The following is a 23,381-nucleotide window of genomic DNA, read 5'->3' as shown; positions in this document are numbered from 1 at the left end:
AAAAAACAAACAAGTGTTAGAAAAATTGTAGTTTTTGAAACCAGAGGTTTCTTCACTGTGAAAAAAGCCTTGGTCTAGAAGGTTAGAAGTTTGTGTCAACTTTCGCTAGTGTGTGTACATGCTCCTGCCTGATAAACAGCTTTTTCTATTCTTCTTTTGTTCCTTCTCTGCTGTTCAAGTTAGGTACCAGCAACCAAAAAATGTAAATATTAACAGAGTGTGATACACAACTCAGTGAACAGATTTTACTTCTACACATTTCCAGCATTGAACATGTATGTGAAAAATTGGTTCTCAAATTTTTAGTTGTAAAACTACTAAATGTTATCTATAAATTGACACCCTCCTATGAGTAACTTATTAAAGTAAAAATGCACATGAGAATGTGAAGTTTACCTATTACAGTAGGCATATTATATACTAGCCTTTTCAACACCTAAGTTCTTCTTTTGAGAGGATAGCAAAAACTTCTCTTAACCCTTTTGGTCACTTTTTTTTTTTTTTTTTTTTTTTTTTTTTTTTTTTTTTTTTTGTAAAAAAAATCATGGCTTTGCTATCCAGTTCTTCAAATTAAATTATGATTTTTCAGTTGCGTGAAATATTTCGAGGTGGCCCCCAAGGGAGGATGCAACCCATCCCCAAATGAGTACACTGTATTCAAGCGGGTGCAGTATAAGTCCAAACTCAAAGTATTTTATTAGATTTTATTTCACCAAAATACATAAATTACACAAAGCATACTTAAAGATTATATATACATAAACTATGGCTTTATACTTGTGAAGAACGACAATCAAAGTTTGTTTTCTATCCAGACACAAGTGAATGTTACATTTTACACAATAAAATTTGGTTTTGCCTTTGCAACTCTGTTTCTTTCACCTGTCAATTTTTTTTTTGTCACTGACCACTGGAAGATGCCCTACATTGTTCAAATGAACATGAGCTTCTGGATGAACTTCCGCATTGGCTCATTTTGAAGTACTTGGTGATGGCATTGGACTCTCACTAGTGGGCACCTCCTTTTCCTAGCAGCTGGCATATCTATTTTTGTCAGTACTTTTGCCACATTTGTCCTAAAGTGAAGTAAATCAAGGATCTTATTTTTAGGAACACCTAATTCTGATGTGTTTTTCGTGTACTCAATCCATGTGATCAGAAAATCCATCTTGTTGACCCCTCACATATGTTGGTTGTAACCTTGAATAACTTATGGCCAGTTAATTTCAACATATTTCTTTTCAGTTTTATCCCATCTTTTACACACATCTTTGTTTATAATTCCCACAACATTCGACACCATGACCACTGGTTTATTGTCACGCTGTTTTGTTACTATAACTTCACCACCTTCATTTATCAGTTCCTAAGCAGAGCCTCTTCCACATTTCATTATGTTTTTGTCACTAGAAAATTGTAAGTTCTTGAAGTGATTTTGGCAAAGTACACATTGCGTACATATTCTTATTTATCAAGTACTGCAGATGACTATAATTTGAGAAATAATTATCAAAAATGAGAAGCACATTTGTTTCATCGACTCTTTCTGCTAATTTCACCACTACTGATGGACCAAGACCAAAAATGATTAACAGTGCTGGATCAAGTTCTGTTGTCGAACCTTGATCTATTATAAAATCAAACATTTGACCCCTTGTTCCATAGAGTGCAAATGTTTTTATTCCACGTGGTTTCGGTTTAACCTTAACATATTGTTTTACATTCAATGATCCCTCGAAAGCCACTATTTGCTCATCAACACTAAGATGTTCTTCTATAGGTAAACTCAGCCACTTTTCTCTTCTGGAATTGTATACTGCTCAGACTTTCCAAAATCAATCATTTTTATCAGGATCATTTGTTATGTCAAAAAACTGGAAGTTCAGTCTCAATTTTAGGAAACAGTTAACTGACACAGTGTGTGCTATTTGGGAAATATGTAGCTGTGGCCTCCAGTAACATCCAATCCTGGGGTATTTCAATTTTTCCATCAGAATGTGAATTTCTATAAGTGGTGGTATTTATTTTTTTGTTCTAGGAGCAAAATTATCTACACTTCTGTAAACTGCATAAAACTTGTGCATTCCACACATTTCTGTACAAAGAACACAACTGAAACATTTTTTTAAAAAATTGGTAGGCACTCTCAATGTTATCCACTGGCTCAGAGTAACATTTGTACCATTCGATAATAGGAGATATATAAGTGAGTCCTCTTTTCCTCCATTGCATATCTTTTTTAGGTGTTAATTGTCCAAAATTATGATGTCACTCTTGACCAACAACGTCCATCACACCAGTTTCAGGTGCAATATTTATTTCAGAATGGTCTTATTCATAGTCATCATTGTTTGCACTCCGATGATAAGGGGATCTCCAGAATCTATAATAAAAAATGCTATTACAAAATGAAAATGTACATCTGAGTAGCCCAGATGAAAAATCTGCTAAATTCATTTTATGTCAATTCTCAGGTGAGCACACAACCTTATACAGTTTTTCAGCACCTACGTGATGGAATATGTTTTGGGTTGCCAAACTGGCTATAAACCATCAAACATGGCTGTCAAAATTCGTGTTCAGTTTCAAAAGAAGCTAACTGCATGTTGTCTTCATGTACAAAACCTGCTAAATGCCCAATAGGCGTGGCTGTCACCCTGCCATGTCTGGATGCAAAGCATGTGAATAGACATCAGACTTACAAATCTGGACATTCAAAGCTACCTTTCAGTCTGTTACGATAAGAATGGATACTTTTCTTATTCAGCTTTAGGTTGATTGTGCTGTAACAAATCTACATCTACATGGTTACTTTGCAATTCACACTTAAGTGCCTGGCAGAGGGTTAATTGAACCATTTTCATACTACTTCTCTACAATTCCACTCTCAAACAGCGCATGGGGAAAAGGAACACCTAAATCTTTCCGTTTGAGCTCTGATTTGTCTTATTTTATTATGATGATCATTTCTCCCTACATAGGTGGGTGTCAACAAAGTATTTTCACATTTGAAAGAGAAAGTTGGTGATTGAAATTTCGTAAATAGATCTTGCCACAAAGAAAACCACCTTTGTTTCAGTGACTGCCACTCCAACTCGCGTGTCACATCAGTGACCCTCTCACCTCTATTGCACAATAACACGAAACGAATTGCCCTTCTTTGCACTTTTTTGATGTCCTCTGTCAATCCTACCTGGTAAGGAATCCATACTGCACTGCAATATTCCAGCAGATGACGGGACAAGTGTAATGCAGGCTGTCTCTTTAATGAATTTGTCGCATCTTGTAAGTGTTCGGCCAACAAAGTGCAGTATTTGTTTCGCCTTCCCCACAATATTATCTAAGTGGTCTTTCCCATTTAAGTTGCTCGTAATTCACAATTCCTAGGTATTTAGTCGAATTAACAGCCCTTATATTTATGCGATTTATCGTATACCCAAAATATATTGGATTTATTTTAGTACCCATGTGGATAACCTCACACTTTTCTTTGTTTAGTGCCAATTGCCACTTTTTGCACCATATGGAAATTCTCTCTAGATCATTTTGTAATTGGAATTGATCATCTGATGATTTTACTAGATGGTATGCAACAATAACATTCTTGCTGCCAATGCATTTTCATTTGGATGGGATGAGTGTTTCATTATCATCTCAGTGTCACTTATCATGCGGTTAATGGGCTTTGCTTCTAAGCTACTCAGCTTACAATGTACCGTATGATATAAAACATCTAACATTACCTCCATCATTGTCCTCTTTTTCAAAATTAATGCCAGAATCATTGGATAGATTGTCAATCTCAGATGAATTAAGGAGCTCTCTGACTTCTTCTTCTGTAAGTGGCCTTTGTTTATCTTGGACATGGTACATTGTGAAAAAACCATAAGCTGACTAAAACGACAGAAAAATAATGTCCTAAATTTCTATGCTATTACAACTTTTCAATCACAATGTCCTCATTTGGAGACATGTATAATGTTAGAAAAATGTCACTTACCTTTCGTTCTGAAAGACACCTTTAGTTTTCACCTTCAAGAATGCACCTTTCTATGCACAAATAAAGTTTTTTAGCTAAACTCAGAAGATATTAACTGATGGGAGGTCAAAAATTACTGGGAAGTGTCCATGTGACTACACATTCAGTTTGGTTTTGTGATAACATAGATTGACAGGAGATGGTGACACTGTGCTCAGATAAGTTCTCTGCTTGTGGCAATATGAGGACAACAGTCATAAATGGTAAAATTTAATGAATTTTAATATACTAAGCATTTATTTAATATGTCCTTATATGAGGACACCAAGACCAAAAGGGTTAAGGGAGATAAAAAAGAGAAAAATGAAAGAGACAAATATAAATGTTAATTATAGACTGTGATAATGTACTCATACCTCTCAGTAAGAGGAGATACAGCATAGTAGAACATATGATATGGTTCAAACAGCTAGTGTGATGCTGCAGATGGGAGTTCACAGCAAAACATGGGAACAGAATAGGCAGACCACCAGTTAGAAAACAAACAATTAAGAAAGAGCAAGAAAGTGAGTTGTAGGGACTAAACAGAATAATCCACATGAGTGAGAGGGAAATATTGGTGAAAAATAAATAAACTTTTCTGTTAATTTTAGTGTTTTCATTGACTTTTTTCTAAATGTAAAAAATGGCATTCATCTGATTTCAAACTGGTACATACATACACTTTAGGGGCAAAAAAAAAATTACAAAGCAGTACAAATTTAATAAAAGAAGTCAGCAAGAGAATATTCACAGAACATAGTTTTTGTTCTTTGTATTCCATGAAAATCATAAAATTATAGCCTTGGTCTGTTGCAGACAACTTTTTCATTGTTTTATTTTAGGCCATCATTTTTTATTTGTTACCCTTGGCTGAACAAAAAATGAGATACTGAAAGAATAGGCCATGAAAATAAAAGTAACAAATAGACAAAGTAACTCTTCCAGTTATTCAGCTGTAAGTGAAACCTGACAATAATAGTCACACCAGACACTTTTTTGGGTTTAGTGTTTTGGCCATGGCTACATTTTACATAATATTTCAACAATTGCTCTAGTTATCTTGGTTATATTCTACATGTAATAATATTGGTTATGCTTGCTAAACAGTCTGCAACCAGACTACGAGGCGAGAACAGCCACTGGCCAACTTCAGTGGTTGTATACTAATATCACTAATAAGTCTGTTTAACATTTCAGAAAATATCTCTACAATGAGGTCAAGCCGAACCCCAAAGGGGATATCCTGGCCAATAAATGCCATATGATCATTTCATTTCATTTCAGCTAATTTGTTTTTGCAATAGACTATCAGATTTATACAAATTTATGTTTTCTTCCATAGGTGTGGTGGAGATGGCCAAATGAAGTGTGACCCTAAGGAATGCAGTCCAGAACCAATGTTACGAAAAATGATCATGGCAGCAGCATCCAGAAGAAGGTGAAGAAGAGTACAGAAACTCTCACAGATGTGCTCAATTGAAGAGGCTTCCTTTGGTGATAATGGAAGCAAAGTTAATATTTGTGCATTGACTGTGTTGTGACAAGAAAACTATTGTGGACAGTGAATCTTGTGGCAACACATGCATATATTGTTTTAAAATTCAAGAATGTTGTTGTTTAAAAGAGATTAAATTGGGTGCCAAAACTAGTAGGACAAGCTAGAAGAGGATCTGAGAAGACTGTGCCTTTCCTCTTTACCTCTGCCCTACGCAGCCCTCAGTCTTCTGAGTTGCACAGTTTTTAGTGCAAATTTAAGACAGTTGTTGCTGTGTAAAAACTGGTAACACTCATGAAATGTTTTCTTTTTATGAGTGATATGCTATTGAGGATAATCAAAGCAAAGATTGTCCTCACACACTGATACAGGTAGACTGATCTTCCTTTTTATGAACATTTTACATCTACATATTTTGTGTCTTTTTGAGTCTTTACACAAAATCTTTTGCTACACACATTGTACCAACCAAATATTATTCAAGGAAAAACTTTATACACAAGTTGAAGGGTTGGAGGAGAAAATTCAGAGACGTGGCACTTCCTGTTTTTTAATATTTGGTGTTCATTATAGCCACTTATTCTGAAGATATTTAACAAAATCTCCATGATTTATACTATTTAAATATTTTTTTACTATTTATCTCAGTGTAAGCATAGGTATAACAAACAGACACTTCCATTTTCTCGCTTTTTGTTTATTCTATCTTGAATAAGTGAGCTTTTGGAACACATGTCCAGGTAGTTTGACTGGTAGAAATTTGCAGGTGATGTGCCCTTTACTTCAAATTTTTTACTACTTGAACTATGACTGTTAAATTTCTGCCTCTTGAACATCTGGACAAAAAGCTGTATATTTATGTCATTGGTCATATAGATACAGTGTTAGTATTTTTAGTATTTATATATTATATATAAAAATGTAATTACGTGAGCTTTCCATGGATGTGTTTTCTAAAAACACTCCACATTCTCAGTGACAAAATTTAACTAAAATTTTCTACTTCATTGAACTGAAACTTTTATGTTCTTCATGTTACAAATGTGCACAATGAGATTCTGAGTCATTTTTATGAATAAAATTTTGTGATTTGTACCTCTCATTGTTTCTTTGCTTGGTTCCTTTAAGCATCCCAGTTATTATATTTAATTATTTTTTGTGTATGTTGAAAAAAAGTCTAATTATGAAGTACATATTTCCACAGTAAATGTTCTGCAGTTTTCACTCCTCTTCTGGTCCAAAATTCCTCTTCTGCTCCAAAATACTCCTAAAGTCATAACATCTTTCACAGCTTTTCACAGCAGAATCTTATTAGTGTTATCCATGAAGCAAATGTCTGAAAGGTCATAGCAAAAACTAATAGGCCCAGAGAAAATATTTGTTACCACATATACAGAAAATGTCAAGCTGTTTTCCAGCATGCACTACCCTGGAAGTGACATTTACTAAATCGTGGGCGTGCCCCTGAAAACTGCTGGCTGAACTGGAACACATCTGTGGTAGCTATCTCCAGTTTTTTGTAAATGCGAAAATGTTTATTAGACAAGTGTGAGCAAGATGTGGAAACTGATTGGAGCTATTCTGTATTATGGGATCTACATCCATGTACATACACTGCAAACCACCATAAGGTGCATTGTAGATGGTACCTTGTACTACTATCAATCATTCTCTTTCCTGTTCCACTCATGAATGGCGTGAGGAGAAAACAACAATCTACATGTCTCTGCACAAGACCTAATTTCTATTTTCTTGCCTTTGTGGTCCTTACACAAGATACACGTTGGTGGCAGTAGAACTATTCTGAATTCAGTTGCAAATGCTTGTTCTCTAAACTATCTCAATAGTGTTTCACAAAAACAATTTCACCTTCTCTCCAGGAATTCCCATTTGACTTCACAAAGAATTTCTGCAATACTAACAAGTTGATCAAACCTACTAGTAACAAATCTAGCAGCACATCTCTGAATTGCTTTAATTCAACCTGGTAGGGATCCCAAACACTCAAGCAGTACTCAAGAATGGGTCGTACTAGTGTTCTATTCATAGTTTCCTAGAATTCGCCCAAAAAACTGAATATAACAATTTGTCTTCCTCACAAACAATGTTACATGCTCATTCGATTTTATCAGTTTGCAACACTGTATTTAAATACTTAATTTACATGACTGTGTGGAGCAACACACCACTAGTACTGCATTCAGACATTACAGCATTGTTTTTCCCACTCATAAGCATGGACATACGTTTTCTACATTTAGGGCAAGCTGCCACTCATCACAACAAATAGAACTTCTAAGTTATCGTGTACCCTCCTAGTCACTCGATGACGATTCTTTCCTGTATGCTACAGTGTCATCAGCAAACAGCCACAAATTGCTGCTCACTCTGCCCTTGACCACATCATAAGGTACCCTTTTCTTTGATGAGTACTCGCCATCCAGGATAAGATACTGGGTTCTATTACTTAAAAAGTAATATCTTAGAACCTATTCTGCATGCTCAGACCTTCCTTTGCAGTCTGCAGTGGGTCACTGTGTCAATTGCTTTCCAGAAATTTAGGAATATGGAATCTGCCTGCTGCCCTTCATCCATGGTTCACATCATTCATGTGAGAAAAGAGTAAGCTGAGTTTCATAGAAGTAATGCTTTCTAAATCTGTGCTGATTTGAGGACAGAAGCTGTTCTGTTTCAAGAAAATGTATTATATCAAACTCAGAATATGCTCAAGAATTCTACAGCAAACTGGCATTAAGGATATACTCTGTAATTTTACAGGTCTGTTTCTTTACCTTTCTTATTTTTTCCAGTTTCTTGTAACTTTACACTGGGTGAGAGATTCATGGTAAATCCTAGCTAAGTAAGGGGCCAACAATAAGAGTATTCTCTGTGAAACAGAACAGATTCCATCTGGACCTGATGACTTATTTTCAACTTTTGTAGTTCCTTCTAAATGCCTACTTCTGTATCCTCTATACAGAACGCTATGCAATGATCAAGAAATGGTATGTACATACAATTCTTCTGTAGAAAGCAAACAATGGAAATTCCAGGATGGAATGTAACAATATTATGAAAAGGAAATTTGCTGTTCACCATAAAGTGGAGATGCTGAGTAACAGATAGGCACAACAAAAAGACTGTCACAAATAAAGCTTTTGGCCAATAAGGCCTTTGCCAAAAATGGATCACACACACACACACACACACACACACACAACAAACACAAACACTATTTTTGATGAAAGCTCTACTGACTGAAAGCTTTATTTGTGACAGTCTTTTTGTTGTGCCTATATGCAACTCAGCATCTCTTGCCTAAATGATTTTTTAACATCTAATTTAAAGAATTTGCTTTACTTTTGCTGTCCTCTATTGCCACACCAGACTGGTTGACAGAAGCGTTTGATCCTCTTACAAATTTTACGTAGGACAAGAATTTTCTTGGGCTCTCAGCAAGATTTTTCAGGCACATATGACAGTGGAAGTTGTTGTATGCTTTGCATATTGCTCTTTTTATAGATGCCAGTTCACATTTCTGCATTCTTTTTTGAATTGAGAATGGAAAAATCTGTTACCTTAGCATTTTCCAAAATTATTATTAAATCACAGCAGGTCTTTCCTGTCTTTAATCCACTTACTCAGCACACACGACTGCTAACAACAGCTTATCTGCTCTTTCCAGCATAAAAAGTCTCCTAGCTTTCTTGATGGATTTATTAACTTCAGCAGCTATGAAGACATCATGATCATTAATTGCCAGCTCATTACTGACTGTTTATAGCTGTTGTTGTTGTGGTCTTCAGTCCTGAGACTGGTTTGATGCAGCTCTCCATGCTACTCTATCCTGTGCAAGCTTCTTCATCTCCCAGTACCTACTGCAACCTACATCCTTCTGAATCTGCTTAGTGTACTCATCTCTCGGTCTCCCTCTACGATTTTTACCCTCCACGCTGCCCTCCAACGCTAAATTTGTGATCCCTTGATGCCTCAAAACATGTCCTACCAACCGATCCCTTCTTCTAGTCAAGTTGTGCCACAAACTTCTCTTCTCCCCAATCCTATTCAATACCTCCTCATTAGTTACATGATCTATCCATCTTATCTTCAGTATTCTTCTGTAGCACCACATTTCGAAAGCTTCTATTCTCTTCTTGTTCAAACTAGTTATCGTCCATGTTTCACTTCCATACATGGCTACACTCCAAACAAATATTTTCAGAAATGACTTCCTGACACTTAAATCTATATTCGATGTTAACAAATTTCTCTTCTTCAGAAACGCTTTCCTTGCCATTGCCAGTCTACATTTTATATCCTCTCTACTTCGACCATCATCAGTTATTTTACTTCCTAAATAGCAAAACTCCTTTACTACTTTAAGTGTCTCATTTCCTAATCTAATTCCCTCAGCATCACTCGATTTAATTTGACTACATTCCATTATCCTCGTTTTGCTATTGTTGATGTTCATCTTATATCCTCCTTTCAAGACACTGTCCATTCCGTTCAACTGCTCTTCCAAGTCCTTTGCCGTCTCTGACAGAATTACAATGTCATCGGCGAACCTCAAAGTTTTTACTTCGTCTCCATGAATTTTAATACCTACTCCAAATTTTTCTTTTGTTTCCTTTACTGCTTGCTCAATATACAGATTGAATAACATCGGGGAGAGGCTACAACCCTGTCTCACTCCTTTCCCAACAACTGCTTCCCTTTCATGCCCCTCGACTCTTATGACTGCCATCTGGTTTCTGTACAAATTGTAAATAGCCTTTCGCTCCCTGTATTTTACCCCTGCCACCTTTAGAATTTGAAAAAGAGTATTCCAGTCAACATTGTCAAAAGCTTTCTCTAAGTCTACAAATGCTAGAAACGTAGGTTTGCCTTTTCTTAATCTTTCTTCTAAGATAAGTCGTAAGGTCAGTATTGCCTCACGTGTTCCAACATTTCGACGGAATCCAAACTGATCCTCCCCGAGGTCCGCATCTACCAGTTTTTCCATTAGTCTGTAAAGAATTCGCGTTAGTATTTTGCAGCTGTGACTTATTAAACTGATAGTTCGGTAATTTTCACATCTGTCAGCACCTGCTTTCTTTGGGATTGGAATTATTATATTCTTCTTGAAGTCTGAGGGTATTTCACCTGTCTCATACATCTTGCTCACCAGGTGGTAGAGTTTTGTCATGACTGGCTCTCCCAAGGCCGTCAGTAGTTCTAATGGAATGTTGTCTACTCCGGGGGCCTTGTTTCGACTCAGGTCTTTCAGTGCTCTGTCAAACTCTTCATGCAGTATCGTATCACCCATTTCGTCTTCATCTACATCCTCTTCCATTTCCATAATATTGTCCTCAAGTACATCACCCTTGTATAAACCTTCTATATACTCCTTCCACCTTTCTGCCTTCCCTTCTTTGCTTAGAACTGGGTTGCCATCTGAGCTCTTGATATTCATACACGTGGTTCTCTTCTCTCCAAGGGTCTCTTTAATTTTCCTGTAGGCAGTATCTATCTTACCCCTAGTGAGATAAGCCTCTACATCCTTACATTTGTCCTCTAGCCATCCCTGTTTAGCCATTTTGCACTTCCTGTCGATCTCATTTTTGAGACGTTTGTATTCCTTTTTGCCTGCTTCATTTACTGCATTTTTATATTTTCTCCTTTCATCAATTAAATTCAATATTTCTTCTGTTACCCAAGGATTTCTAGCAGCCCTCGTCTTTTTACCTACTTTATCCTCTGCTGCCTTCACTACTTCATCCCTCAGAGCTACCCATTCTTCTTCTACTGTATTTCTTTCCCCTATTCCTGTCAATTGTTCCCTTATGCTCTCCCTGAAACTCTGTACAACCTCTGGTTCTTTCAGTTTATCCAGGTCCCATCTCCTTAATTTCCCACATTTTTGCAGTTTCTTCAGTTTTAATCTACAGGTCATAACCAATAGATTGTGGTCAGAGTCCACATCTGCCCCTGGAAATGTCTTACAACTTAAAACCTGGTTCCTAAATCTCTGTCTTACCATTATATAATCTATCTGATACCTTTTAGTATCTCCAGGGTTCTTCCACGTATACAACCTTCTTTCATGATTCTTAAACCAAGTGTTACCTATGACTAAGTTGTGCTCTGTACAAAATTCTCCTAGGCGGCTTCCTCTTTCATTTCTTAGCCCCAATCCATATTCACCTACTATGTTTCCTTCTCTCCCTTTTCCTACACTCGAATTCCAGTCACCCATTACTATTAAATTTTCGTCTCCCTTCACTATCTGAATAATTTCTTTTATTTCATCGTACATTTCTTAAATTTCTTCGTCATCTGCAGAGCTAGTTGGCATATAAACTTGTACTACTGTAGTAGGTGTGGGCTTCGTATCTATCTTGGCCACAATAATGCGTTCACTATGCTGTTTGTAGTAGCTTACCCGCATTCCTATTTTCCTATTCATTAGTAAACCTACTCCTGCATTACCCCTATTTGATTTTGTGTTTATAACCCTGTAATCACCTGACCAGAAGTCTTGTTCCTCCTGCCACCGAACTTCACTAATTCCCACTATATCTAACTTTAACCTATCCATTTCCCTTTTAAAATTTTCTAACCTACCTGCCCGATTAAGGGATCTGACATTCCACGCTCCGATCCGTAGAACGCCAGTTTTCTTTCTCCTGATAACGACATCCTCCTGAGTAGTCCTCGCCCGGAGATCCGAATGGGGGACTATTTTACCTCCGGAATATTTTACCCAAGAGGATGCCATCATCATTTAATCATACAGTAAAGCTGCATGTCCTCGGGAAAAATTACGGCTGTAGTTTCCCCTTGCTTTCAGCCGTTCGCAGTACCAGCACAGCAAGGCCGTTTTGGTTAATGTTGCAAGGCCAGATCAGTCAATCATCCAGACTGTTGCCCCTGCAACTACTGAAAAGGCTGCTGCCCCTCTTCAGGAACCACACGTTTGTCTGGCCTCTCAACAGATACCCCTCCGTTGTGGTTGCACCTACGGTACGGCCATCTGTATCGCTGAGGCACGCAAGCCTCCCCACCAACGGCAAGGTCCATGGTTCAATGGGGTTTATAGCTATAAGACCTAAAATTATTCCCATTACATGTGTGGGTAGTTGAACTAGTTGCTCAAGGCACTGTCTGGAAAATATGTTCAGAAATACTTCACAATGGTGTCTGTCCACACCCTGTGCAATGAGACCATCTACAATTGGTAGGTTCAAGTCGCCTCCAACTAATATCATATGATTGGGGTCTTCCTTGCTCCTTAATGTGGACTTCCTTTGATTGATTTTACAAGCATTATGGTGGAACCAGCTGGCCAATAAAAACAACCATCAATTGATCTGAGTTCAGCTATGTCAGTCATTTGTGTCGAGATAACTTTGCAGTGAGACCAAATTTCAGCCTCAATAGCCATACTATTTCTTGTCAACTGCAACACACAGTCACCCTCCTATGGCAATTTGCTCTCTGCATATCGACTGGCAAGTGTTCATCAGAGGACTTCAAACTATCACTCCTCCCAAATGAAAGCCATGCACATCCCGTGTGCAACTTAATGTGTCATTTTTACGATGAGTATCACACTATCCTTTCCATAACTATTCATTTATAAAGAATGTTTATTGTGTTTTCAAATTTCCAAAGAGTATTCTCAACGGATGGTGATGACATATAAATGCAAATTTCCTTGGTACATTGAATCGCCTAAAACTGGCTGAAGTACTTGCTAAAACTGAATATAAAGTACTTTAAAATATGGATCTGTGTCTATTCTATCACACATCAAGGTCATTTGTCTGTAAAATCATGCATTTGTGTATGGCTGATGTTTGAAGGCTAACAAATCTATAAAAGCACAGGTAACATTTTCTTGAAACAAACTTCTGGCGTGTCATGACAAGGGAAATTGAAGGAGTCATATTTTCTGAAATAGAAGTTGCAGTGTCATTATACATCAATCTCTTATTCGTTATCAATGTGTAAATGTAGAGTTTCCATGAAGTGAAACACAGTGGAATGTAACAGTATGCACATTCGGCAAGAGCAACTGTGGACATGCTATATCATATATGTTGCATCTGCACTGCGGTAGTCCAACATCAAAAGCCACAGCGATCACATTATCCTGAGCTTTGTCATCAGCTGTCCTCCCACACCTGCCCCCCCCCCCCCCTCCCCCATCCCCATTACCCTTCAGTTAATTGGAACTCCACATTTGCACTTGAATTATAAATAAGAAAAAAAGGTACAACACAGCAACCTCTGTTTTGAGAAATACGGCTCAGTAAGTAATGAATGTGCTAACACGTACAGTATGAAGCAAATGTTCAGTTTTTGCAAAATAATACCTCATTTATGACTCTTGTAAATCTGCTTGTCACAATTGTCTGCAATACAGCATTGTTACTTCAGTAGCATGTGAAACACCAGCAGTCTTTAGATAATTTAACCTTCATCCAAGAATGGTAGACATATTTTACTGATGGTTCGTAAAACAGACAAATCTCCATATGTTACAGTCATTTTTATTTTGTTTTAGTTGTTTTGCCTGGACTTCTTCACTAGTAAAGATAGCTGCTTGCAGAAGGCTTTATAACATAACACAAGGACCTGATAATGTGTTGTCTGTTTGCCAGATGCACAATTTCTCCTGATGTAGCAAGTTTTATGTGCCACAGAGGTACTGATCTGGTAAACCTTGAGTCTGCAGTTCGTTGTTTAAAATTGGTGTGAAGCTATTATCATGGCTACCTGTAATATTGAGGAAAAAAATGTCAGAAAGCCTTGCATTGCAAGTGGTCACTTGCAGCTTTAGCAGTGGAAATACAAGGGTTGCTTTTCTGAGCCCAGTTACAATGATGGTGGATAATTAATCTTCAGTAATTGTTCAAACTAACAGAACTTTTTTCTGTGGAGTGTGTGTGTGTGGGGGGGGGGGGGGGGGTGGCACAGCTTTGGAAGTTTTGCCAAGGATGGTGTGGGTCTGGGTTGGAGGAACAGCATATGTGTATTCACTTATACAGGTGTGGAGACATCTGAGATGAGAGTTTGGTTTCAGCCTGTTAAATATACACTGGATTTGGGCACTGGCATTTTATTTAGCACTCTTTCACAGTATTTTTTTCAACTGATCCTTTTTTGCTTCGTAAGTAATCTCATTGCCTCTGCCTCTCCTTGTTTCCATGTAATGAATTATTCCAGGTACTGCAGATTTTGTAAAGAAAATAAGCCTTCCTTTTCACTGATGTAAAGAGAAAATAGTTCAACTTCCACAAAAGGTTTAGAATTTCTCTTGATGTGTTCAGAAGTGTCCTTAGTAGAATAAATACTGCTGTACCTGTATTTATTAGTTCCATCAGAGATTATCATACTGTCTGATTGCCTTTGAACCCAACATCAGGCTTGTTCAGATGATGTTCTATATTTCAACCAATCTGCTTTCTTTGTGTTTCATTTATTCATTGTATGGGCTGTTGTACAGTTGTGATATGGTTTGAGGAGTTTCCTAAGCTGTTGAACATAGCAACACTTTCCATTCAAAGTCAACCGAAACACGTTACGAACAATGAGACAGCAGTTGCTAAACATCCAGAGTCTTACGGTGTAATAATAGCAGGTGATCCATTGTTGCATCCTTTCTTATTTAGATTATTAACACTCCTCAACATTACAGAGGACTACAATAATATTTTTGTACCATTTTTAACCAACAAACTGTAGGCCCTAGATTTGCCAGATCAGTACCTCGGTGGCATATAAGGCCCAGGCTTGAGTCCCAGTCCATTTCTCGATCATAACCTGCCAGGAAGTTTCAAACCAGCACACACTCTGTTGCAGGGTCAAAAAAACCCCAAGCTGTGGCGAGGCCTTGCTCTTGAAATTTCCTTTCTTCCAAGAGCACTAGTCCTGCAAGGAATGTAGGAGAACTTCCATGAAGCTTGGAAGTTAAGATATGAGGAACTGGTGGAAATAAGGCTGTGAGTTGTGCTTGGATAGCTTAGTCAATAGACTGCATGTCCATGAAAGGCTGAAGTACCAGTTTCTAGTCCTGATCCAGCACACAGTTTTCATCTGCTAGAAAATTTCATAAATGGCCCATTATCTGTACTATTTTATCTGTTTCTCTTATGAGTGTGGGTAAATCTTTGTCAGCTTTTATCTGAATCTGCTCCCCTACTTCATGCAACACGAAGTTTGAAGCTGTAGGGATATGTTGGGCCTACACGTCTCCCATGTCTACATTCTTTGCACTAAATTTACGTTCTACTCTAATATTTGTTGTCTAAAAAATGACATGTTACTTGTGGATAATTTACTCCTAGTAATACTCATTATTCCTCTGATATATTGGTATGTGGCTAATTGCTGAAGTGCCCTTCCTATATGACAATATCCAGGACATCTTGAGTGGTATCCTCTGCCATCCTCTTGAAGCTGCACCTTACTTGTAACATGCATGCCATCCATCTCTGAAAGGTGATTTAAATCATCTGTACAACATATCTGTTTGCCAGTATTAATAATCTGTCCAGGATTTTAATAAAGAACTCCTGTATGAAACTGAATGCTACATTCACTTTAGTTTTTTCGGCAAAAGTTACAGAATGAAATCATGTCCACTGCAACATGTGACAAATTGGCCAAATCCAAGCAAGACATCAAGTCAGTACATGACAGTTAAAAATGCTAATTTGCTACAAAAACTTAAAAAATGTAATAGAAACAAATTTATCACTTAACTATTGTGTCATTCCATGCAAAGTAGTCTAGCAGTCCCCACCCTACTATTTCAGATCCTGTTTAAATTTTGTATGTAGATGCCTATACATAAACAGTATGACTGTATTAGACATACAAGTTCTGGGATGCTCAAGGTCATGAATAAATGTTATTGTACTGAAAAGCAATCAAAGTGTAGGAAAAATTCGATTCAGAGGTAATTGTCAAAGAAAGTTCTGCTTTTGGGGATTTATTCTCTATTAGTTTCTTTGTGTGATCTGCAGATTTTTGCTTTCAGATGTGTATGATGTTTCTTGATCTCTCACCTGTCAGACGAGCCACCTCTAGTTCAGTTAGCTCAACATTCAATATAAACAACAAACTTCTCTACAAGACACCTAAATGTCAATTTAGTATGTATTGAGGTAGCCTACAACCAAAATTACCCAAGATATTTTTATGCAAATTTTCATACATGACTAGAATTTCTTTTCCTCCCCCGCCCCCCTCTCTCTCTCTGATTCATGAGTCTTCTGAATGATTTGATGCGTCTTGCCATGAATTCCTCTACTGTGCCAATCACTTCATCTCAGAGTAGCACTTGCAACCCACATCCTCAGCTATTTGCTGGATGTATTCCAATATGTTGTGGTTGGCAGGAGAGCCAACCCCGTATTTCTAAAGGAGGCCAAAATGCACGTGTCTCAGCTCATGCAGGCTGGCGTGAGGTCTGGAACATGACAAGGGAATTAGAAAAATGGACATAGCTGGTGGAATACTTAACTTTAATCCATTCATGGAGAATGTCCCTCTTTATGGTACATGATTCACAATATCAATAGTACAAATACTGGTGCCTTGCTAGGTCGTAGCAAATAACGTAGCTGAAGGCTATGCTAACTATCGTCTTGGCAAGTGAGAGCGTAGAAGTCAGTGAACCATCGCTAGCAAAGTCGGCTGTACAACTGGGGCGAGTGCTAGGAAGTCTCTCTAGACCTGCCGTGTGGCGGCGCTCGGTCTGCAATCACTGATAGTGGCGACACGCGGGTCCGGCGTATACTACCGGGCCGCGGCATATTTAAAGCCTACCACCTACCATGTGTGGTGTCTGGTGGTGACACCATATTCCTCCCGCGCAAATCGGCGTACGGTTGTGGCATAAGGCTTCCGCCCACCGTGGGGAGGACCGCATGTTGACGTATGTGACGAGGTGGGAAGCCTAACAACAGGCGAGGCTGTGCCACCCCCACCCTGCCATTCGGACTGCGGGGAGCTAGGAAACGCCTGAAAACCTGCTCCAGGGTGCACGTGAACATGCGGTGTATGCGCCCGTAGAGAGACAGGAGGGGCCGAATGCTTTTTCCAGGTCAACAAATTCTATGAACGAGTCTATATTTTTCTTTAGTCTTCATTCCCTTATCAGCAACAATGTCAGAATTGCCTCTCTGGTGCCTTTACCTTTCCTGAAGCCAAACTGTTTGTCATCCAACACATCCTCAATTTTCTTTACCATTCTTCTGTATATTATTCTTGTCAGCAACTTGGATGCATGAGCTATTAAGCTGATTGTGCAATAAATCTTGCACCTGTCAGTTCTTGCCATCTTCGGAATTGTGTGGATGATGCTTTTCTGAAAGTCAGATGGTATGTCGCCAGACTCACACACTCTACACACTAATGTGAATAATCATTTTGTTGCCCCTTCCCCCAGATACTTTAAAAATTCTGATGGAATGTTATCTATCCTTTCTGCCTCATTTGTTCTTAAGTCCTTCAAAGCTCTCTTAAATTCTGATTTTAATACTGGATCCCCTATCTCTTCTAAATCAACTACTGTTTCTTCTTCTATCACATTAGACAAATCTTACCTCTCATAGAGCCCTTCAATATACTCTTTGCACCTTTCCACTATCTGGTCTCTCCTCTGCATTTAACAATGGAATTCCTGCTGCACTCTTAATGTTACCAACCTTGCTTTTAATTTCACCATAGGTTGTTTTGACTTTCCCGTAAGGGGAGTCAGTCATTCCAACAATAATTTCTTTTCCGGTTTCTTCACATTTTTCATGCAGCCATTTTGTCTTATCTTACCCGCACTTCCTATTTATTTCATTCCTCAGTGACTTGTATTTCTGTATTCCTGAATATCCCTGGACATTTTTGTACTTCCTTCTTTCATCAATCAACTGAAGTATTCCTTCTGTTACCCATGGTTTCTTAGCAGTTACCTTCTTCATACCTATGTTTTTCTTTCCAACTTCTATGATTGCCCTTTTTAGAGATGTCCATTCCTCTTCAACAGTACTGCATCCTGAACTATTACTATTGTGGTATCTATAGCCTTGGAGAACTTCAAGTGCATCTTATCATTCCTTAGTACTTCAGTATACCACTTCCTTGCGTATTGATTCTTACTTACTAATCTCTTAAAAGTTCAGCTTACTCTTCATCACTATTACATTGTGATCTGAGTCTATATTGGCACCTCGATATGCCTTAATATCCAGCTTATAATGTAGGGATCTCTGTCTGATCATGATGTAATCTAACTGAAATCTTCCCATATCACTCGGGCTTTCCCAAGTATACCTCCTTCTCTTAAGATTCTTGAGCAGAGTATTCGCTACTACATGCTGAAATTTATTACAGAATTCAATTACTCTTTCTCCTCTCTCATTCCTTGCCCCAAGCCCATATACACCTGTAACCTTTTCTTCTGCTTCTACCCCTACAACTGCATTCCAGTTCCCCATGACTATTAGATTTTCATCTCCCTTTATGCACTGTATCACCCTTTCATTATCCTCATATGCTTTTTCTATATCTTCATCTTCAACTTGCAATGTCAGCATGTATACCTGAACTATCATTGTTGATGTTGGTTTGCTGTCAATTCTGATAAGAATAACCCTATCATTGAACATACTCTCTACCCTATCTTACTATTCATTATGAATCCTACTCCTGTTCAACAATTTTCTGGTGCTGTTGACATTACATTGTACTGATCTGACCAGAAATCATTATCTTCCTTCCATTTCACTTCACTGATTCCTACTATATCTAGATTAAGCCTTTGCATTTCCCTTTTCAGATTTTCTAGCTTCCCTACCATGTTCAAGCTCCTGATATTCCACACCCTGACTCATAGAACATTATCCTTCAGTTGGTTATTCAATATTTTTCTCATGGTTACCTTCGCCTTGGCAGCCCCTCCCGGAGGTCCAGATGGAGGACTATTCCAGAATCTTTTGCCAATGGAGAGATCATCACGATCTTTGTCAATTACAGGCCATATGTCCTGTGGATACACAATATGTGTCTTTAATGCAGTGATTTCCATTGCCTTCTGCATCCCCATGCATTGATCATTGTTGATTCTTCCCCCTTCAGAGGTAGTTTCCCACCTCAAGGACAAGCGAGTGCCCTGAATGTCTGTACACTGCACTGCCCTCTTTGACTAGGCTGTTGACAGAATGAGGGTGACTTCTTATGCCAGAAGCCTTCAGCTGCCAAAGCCAATTATTAATCAAAATTTAAATGGCAGCGGGTTTCAAATCTGGGAGAGTGGACATTTTGATTTGTAATGAAAGATGTTACCCCTTTTTTATTTTCTTTTTCTTTCCCTTGGGGTAAAGGAATAGAAGGAATGGCCTCGGGGGTGAAGTGGGAAGGGGTCATCATACAAGGCCTGGCCCCAATGTCTCCATCTCTAACATTGTTGGGGTTAATATTCATAGTTAATATTCATTTATTTACTGACAAAAAATAAATCTGCCCTTTCCATGACTTGTCTTTGAAAAAAAAAGAAAGTAAACACAAAGCTGCACTTCTATAACACACACATGTGGCATCAATACTCCATGGTTATCACAGTCATCTCCTGCAATGAACAATCCAGCCATGGGGCAGACCATGGAAGATTCTCCACAAGCAGTTCAAAAATTATTGACTGTACTTAATGTTCTTCACAATAGCACAATGATGATCATTTAAATACTTCCGAAAGACATGAGTCCTATGACACCACCTCCAAATAAATAATGAATCACATGACCTCTGATCCACATTAACAGCACTGTGTTTCATCCTTGGGTAATAAACAGCGTCTGGATGGAGGAGAGTGCAGGAATCGACATAAGCAGATGGCATCCACAAAAAGGGAGCCCAAATTTGATGCACAAAATACCAGATCTCTCCCGTCGTCCCATAATATAGTTGCTGTTCATGTGTATCTTGGACACTGCAGTTCACACATAAAGGCGAATCTGGAATATGGATCCTATGGAGTCTCTCTCCAGTAATTTGTTTTCTGATCACTGTGAAGTACGAGGTCGAATGTCCATCTGAATCGGGCATTACCATGTTGACAGTGCACCATATTGCATTCCAATTCATGGTAGGACATGTCAATTCGACAACATAAGTCATCTGGCAGTGAAGTAGTGTGCGATAGATGTCACAGGCCACTGATAAGTGAGAAACAGGTAGACTCCAGGCACTAGTATCTCAATAAGTGACACTGGAGGGTCAAGGGAATGTAGTGCCAGAGCCTCCATCAGTAAGACCATGAGGCTGGTTGGGCATTGTTACCAAAGCTTGAGGTGCATACTAATGTACAGCGACATGCTTGATTATGAACAATGAAAAGGCCAAGTCGGCTACATTCTTTAGGAAGAATGAGGGAGTTGTATCAAACATTAAATATCATTCCAGCACTGACAAGGGAACCAAATGCCACCATGATGCTCTGACCTATGTGCTCAGATATCGGTAGTGCTTGCAGTAGTCCATTGGACAAAGACGATGATCCACAAGTCCAGTACAGATGTGTTGCAAGAGGCTCCGATAATTAAGGGTCATTCTGTGTAAGATGTTGTCCATGAAGTCGATACCAGGTCAGTATATTTTATCGTACTGTATTAGTGGGTTGACGCTTGTAGGTGTCATCCCAGTGACAATATTGAAGGCCACTGATACATGCACATTTATATTGCTCCCCAAAGCTTCACCATAAGAGACTAACCAATCCCAGGTTCTGCATACATTATGCTCATCATGAAGAGCTAACATCAGATCATCTACATACACAGTGGACCTATAAACGAATTCACCAAGAGACAACCCTTGAGGCAGTGTTGCAGACCACACAGCAAAGGTTCTAAAGCATACAGTATTGTTGATAATGGGCATCCCAGTCTAACAGAGTGGTGAATTTGCAAGATGTTCAACAGTCTACTGCTGAAAAGCACTTTCGATGTCGCACCATGTAGGAAACAGAGTACCACCTCACCTGGGTAACGCAAGCTCTGAAGAACAGCAGTTAAGTATGTACGACTGACGTGATCAAATGCTTGATGGAAGTCTATCACAACCAGCATTCCCAGTACACAACGCACCTTAGGGAGGGCAATTGGGTCTCCGTAGTGGCGCAAGGCAGCCCAGATATTAGGCATCCCACCCATTGATGACTGATCCACTGATAGGATATGAGATGTACGCCAAGTTTGAGCTGCCAGTAGACATGCGAATATTTTCATATCACAGTTCAACAAAGTTAATGCTTGGTAGTACATAATATGTGATCCTCCGTAAGGTTTACAGATTGGAATGATGATACCTTCCACAAATGCAGCTAGAAGGTGCACCTCTGGTGTCATGAGCTCTTGACATACAGTAATTCAATAGGGCACTAATAGTCTATAAATGTCCTAGAAAACTCCAAGGGTAGCCCTTCCGGTCCTGATGACTTATTGGCTGCACCTTTTCCAATGGTATTGAACACTTCTTCCTCAGTCTAGCAGTTCATCTACATCTATACCTACATGGACACTCTGCAAATCACACTCAAATTCCTGCCTGAGATTTCACTGAACCACCTTCACAGTAATTTTTTATTATTCCAATATCATACAGGGCACGGAAAAAACGAACACCTGTATCTTTCGGTGTGAGCTCTGATTTCCCTTATTTTATTGTGGTGATTGTTTCTCCCTATGTAGGTCGGCGTCAACAAAATATATTTGCATTTCTAGGAGAATGTTCGTGATTTAAATTTCGTAAGAAGATTCTGCCGCAACAGAAAACGCCTTTGTTTTAATGGTCTCCACCCAAAATCTTGTACCATTTCAATGACACTCTCTACCCTGTTGTAGCTGCAGAGTAACCACGGCAGGTGTCAAGCCAGAGCAGCAGTAACAATCTCTGAATCAAATCTCTTCTCTGCATCCAGGTGAGAATAATGGATAAAGTATGCATTGCTTATGGCTCTTTACGGATGCCATCTTCTGTCATCACCTCATGGATCAATGTCCTATGTCAGCGATTTCTTTCCACGACTGTATGGTATGGAGAGCCATTTGTTGGCGATTCCAACTGTTTGATGAGCACACATGATAGTCCCTTCCAGGAACTGACATGTCAGTGTTAAAATCTTCACTTTTGCTCAGTTGACAGTCATCTGGCAGGTTGGTGAGGGGGACATAACAGAAACTACCTGTAGCTGGCGTGGTATAATTCTGTGCTGCGCCTCCATGCTGCAGCTTTTCTACTAAAAGTCTTCGAGGTACATTAAGAGCTCGCCTTGGCACAGTCCAGCCACCACTGTAAAGCAAATGTATATGCTGATATCTTCATAGGCACAGTCTCCACGTCTCCCACTGCCACTTGACATTTTGGTGAGGTCAAGTGTGTGATGTTAAATTTCCACAGGGTGCGGCTGCACCACTCTTGTTGGCGCTGAAGTGTGGTGGTACAGATGTAAGCCATGTGGTCAGTAAATGATGCTGGTCACAACTCAGCTGCCTTGACCGCATCCCTGAGAGAGCGGGAGGTATATAACCTGTCAATTCTCCTAGATGAATGTTCTGTAACGTGGATGAAACCCTGTCTATCAGCACAGATGATGTCCCAAGTGTCTAGCAAACCGAGCTCACAAATGGCTGCAGTGAGGGCTGGGCATGGTGAGTGCTGACATATTTGGTTCTTGGGAGACTGTGTACAATTAAAATAGCCCCCAATCACCACATCATCTATCCTGCCTTGGCATAATTGTGTTAAATCCTCAGCAAAGAGTAGTGAACCTTCAGGCCTCTTGCTGTTACCAGATAGGCCGTAAACATTGACGAGGTGTAT

The 23,381-nt window shown here is 38.9% G+C and overlaps 1 protein-coding gene across 6 annotated transcripts in view; it reads left to right on the top strand.

The window, feature by feature from the left end:
* The window catches only part of LOC126349427 (mucin-12), a 244,452-nt gene extending 237,841 nt beyond the window's left edge, over nt 1–6,611 (top strand). For all 6 annotated transcript variants that reach the window (XM_050002428.1, XM_050002433.1, XM_050002432.1 and 3 more), the window contains one exon: nt 5,364–6,611. In XM_050002428.1, the coding sequence (XP_049858385.1) occupies nt 5,364–5,463 (100 nt within the window). In that variant the 3' untranslated portion in view covers nt 5,464–6,611. The remainder of the gene's footprint in view (nt 1–5,363) is intronic.
* The last annotated feature ends 16,770 nt before the right edge of the window (nt 6,612–23,381 follow it).

This window comes from Schistocerca gregaria, chromosome 1, assembly GCF_023897955.1.
Source record: "Schistocerca gregaria isolate iqSchGreg1 chromosome 1, iqSchGreg1.2, whole genome shotgun sequence".
In the NCBI taxonomy this organism is placed as follows: Eukaryota; Metazoa; Arthropoda; class Insecta; order Orthoptera; family Acrididae; genus Schistocerca; species Schistocerca gregaria.
This window is presented reverse-complemented; position numbering and strand designations above follow the sequence as displayed.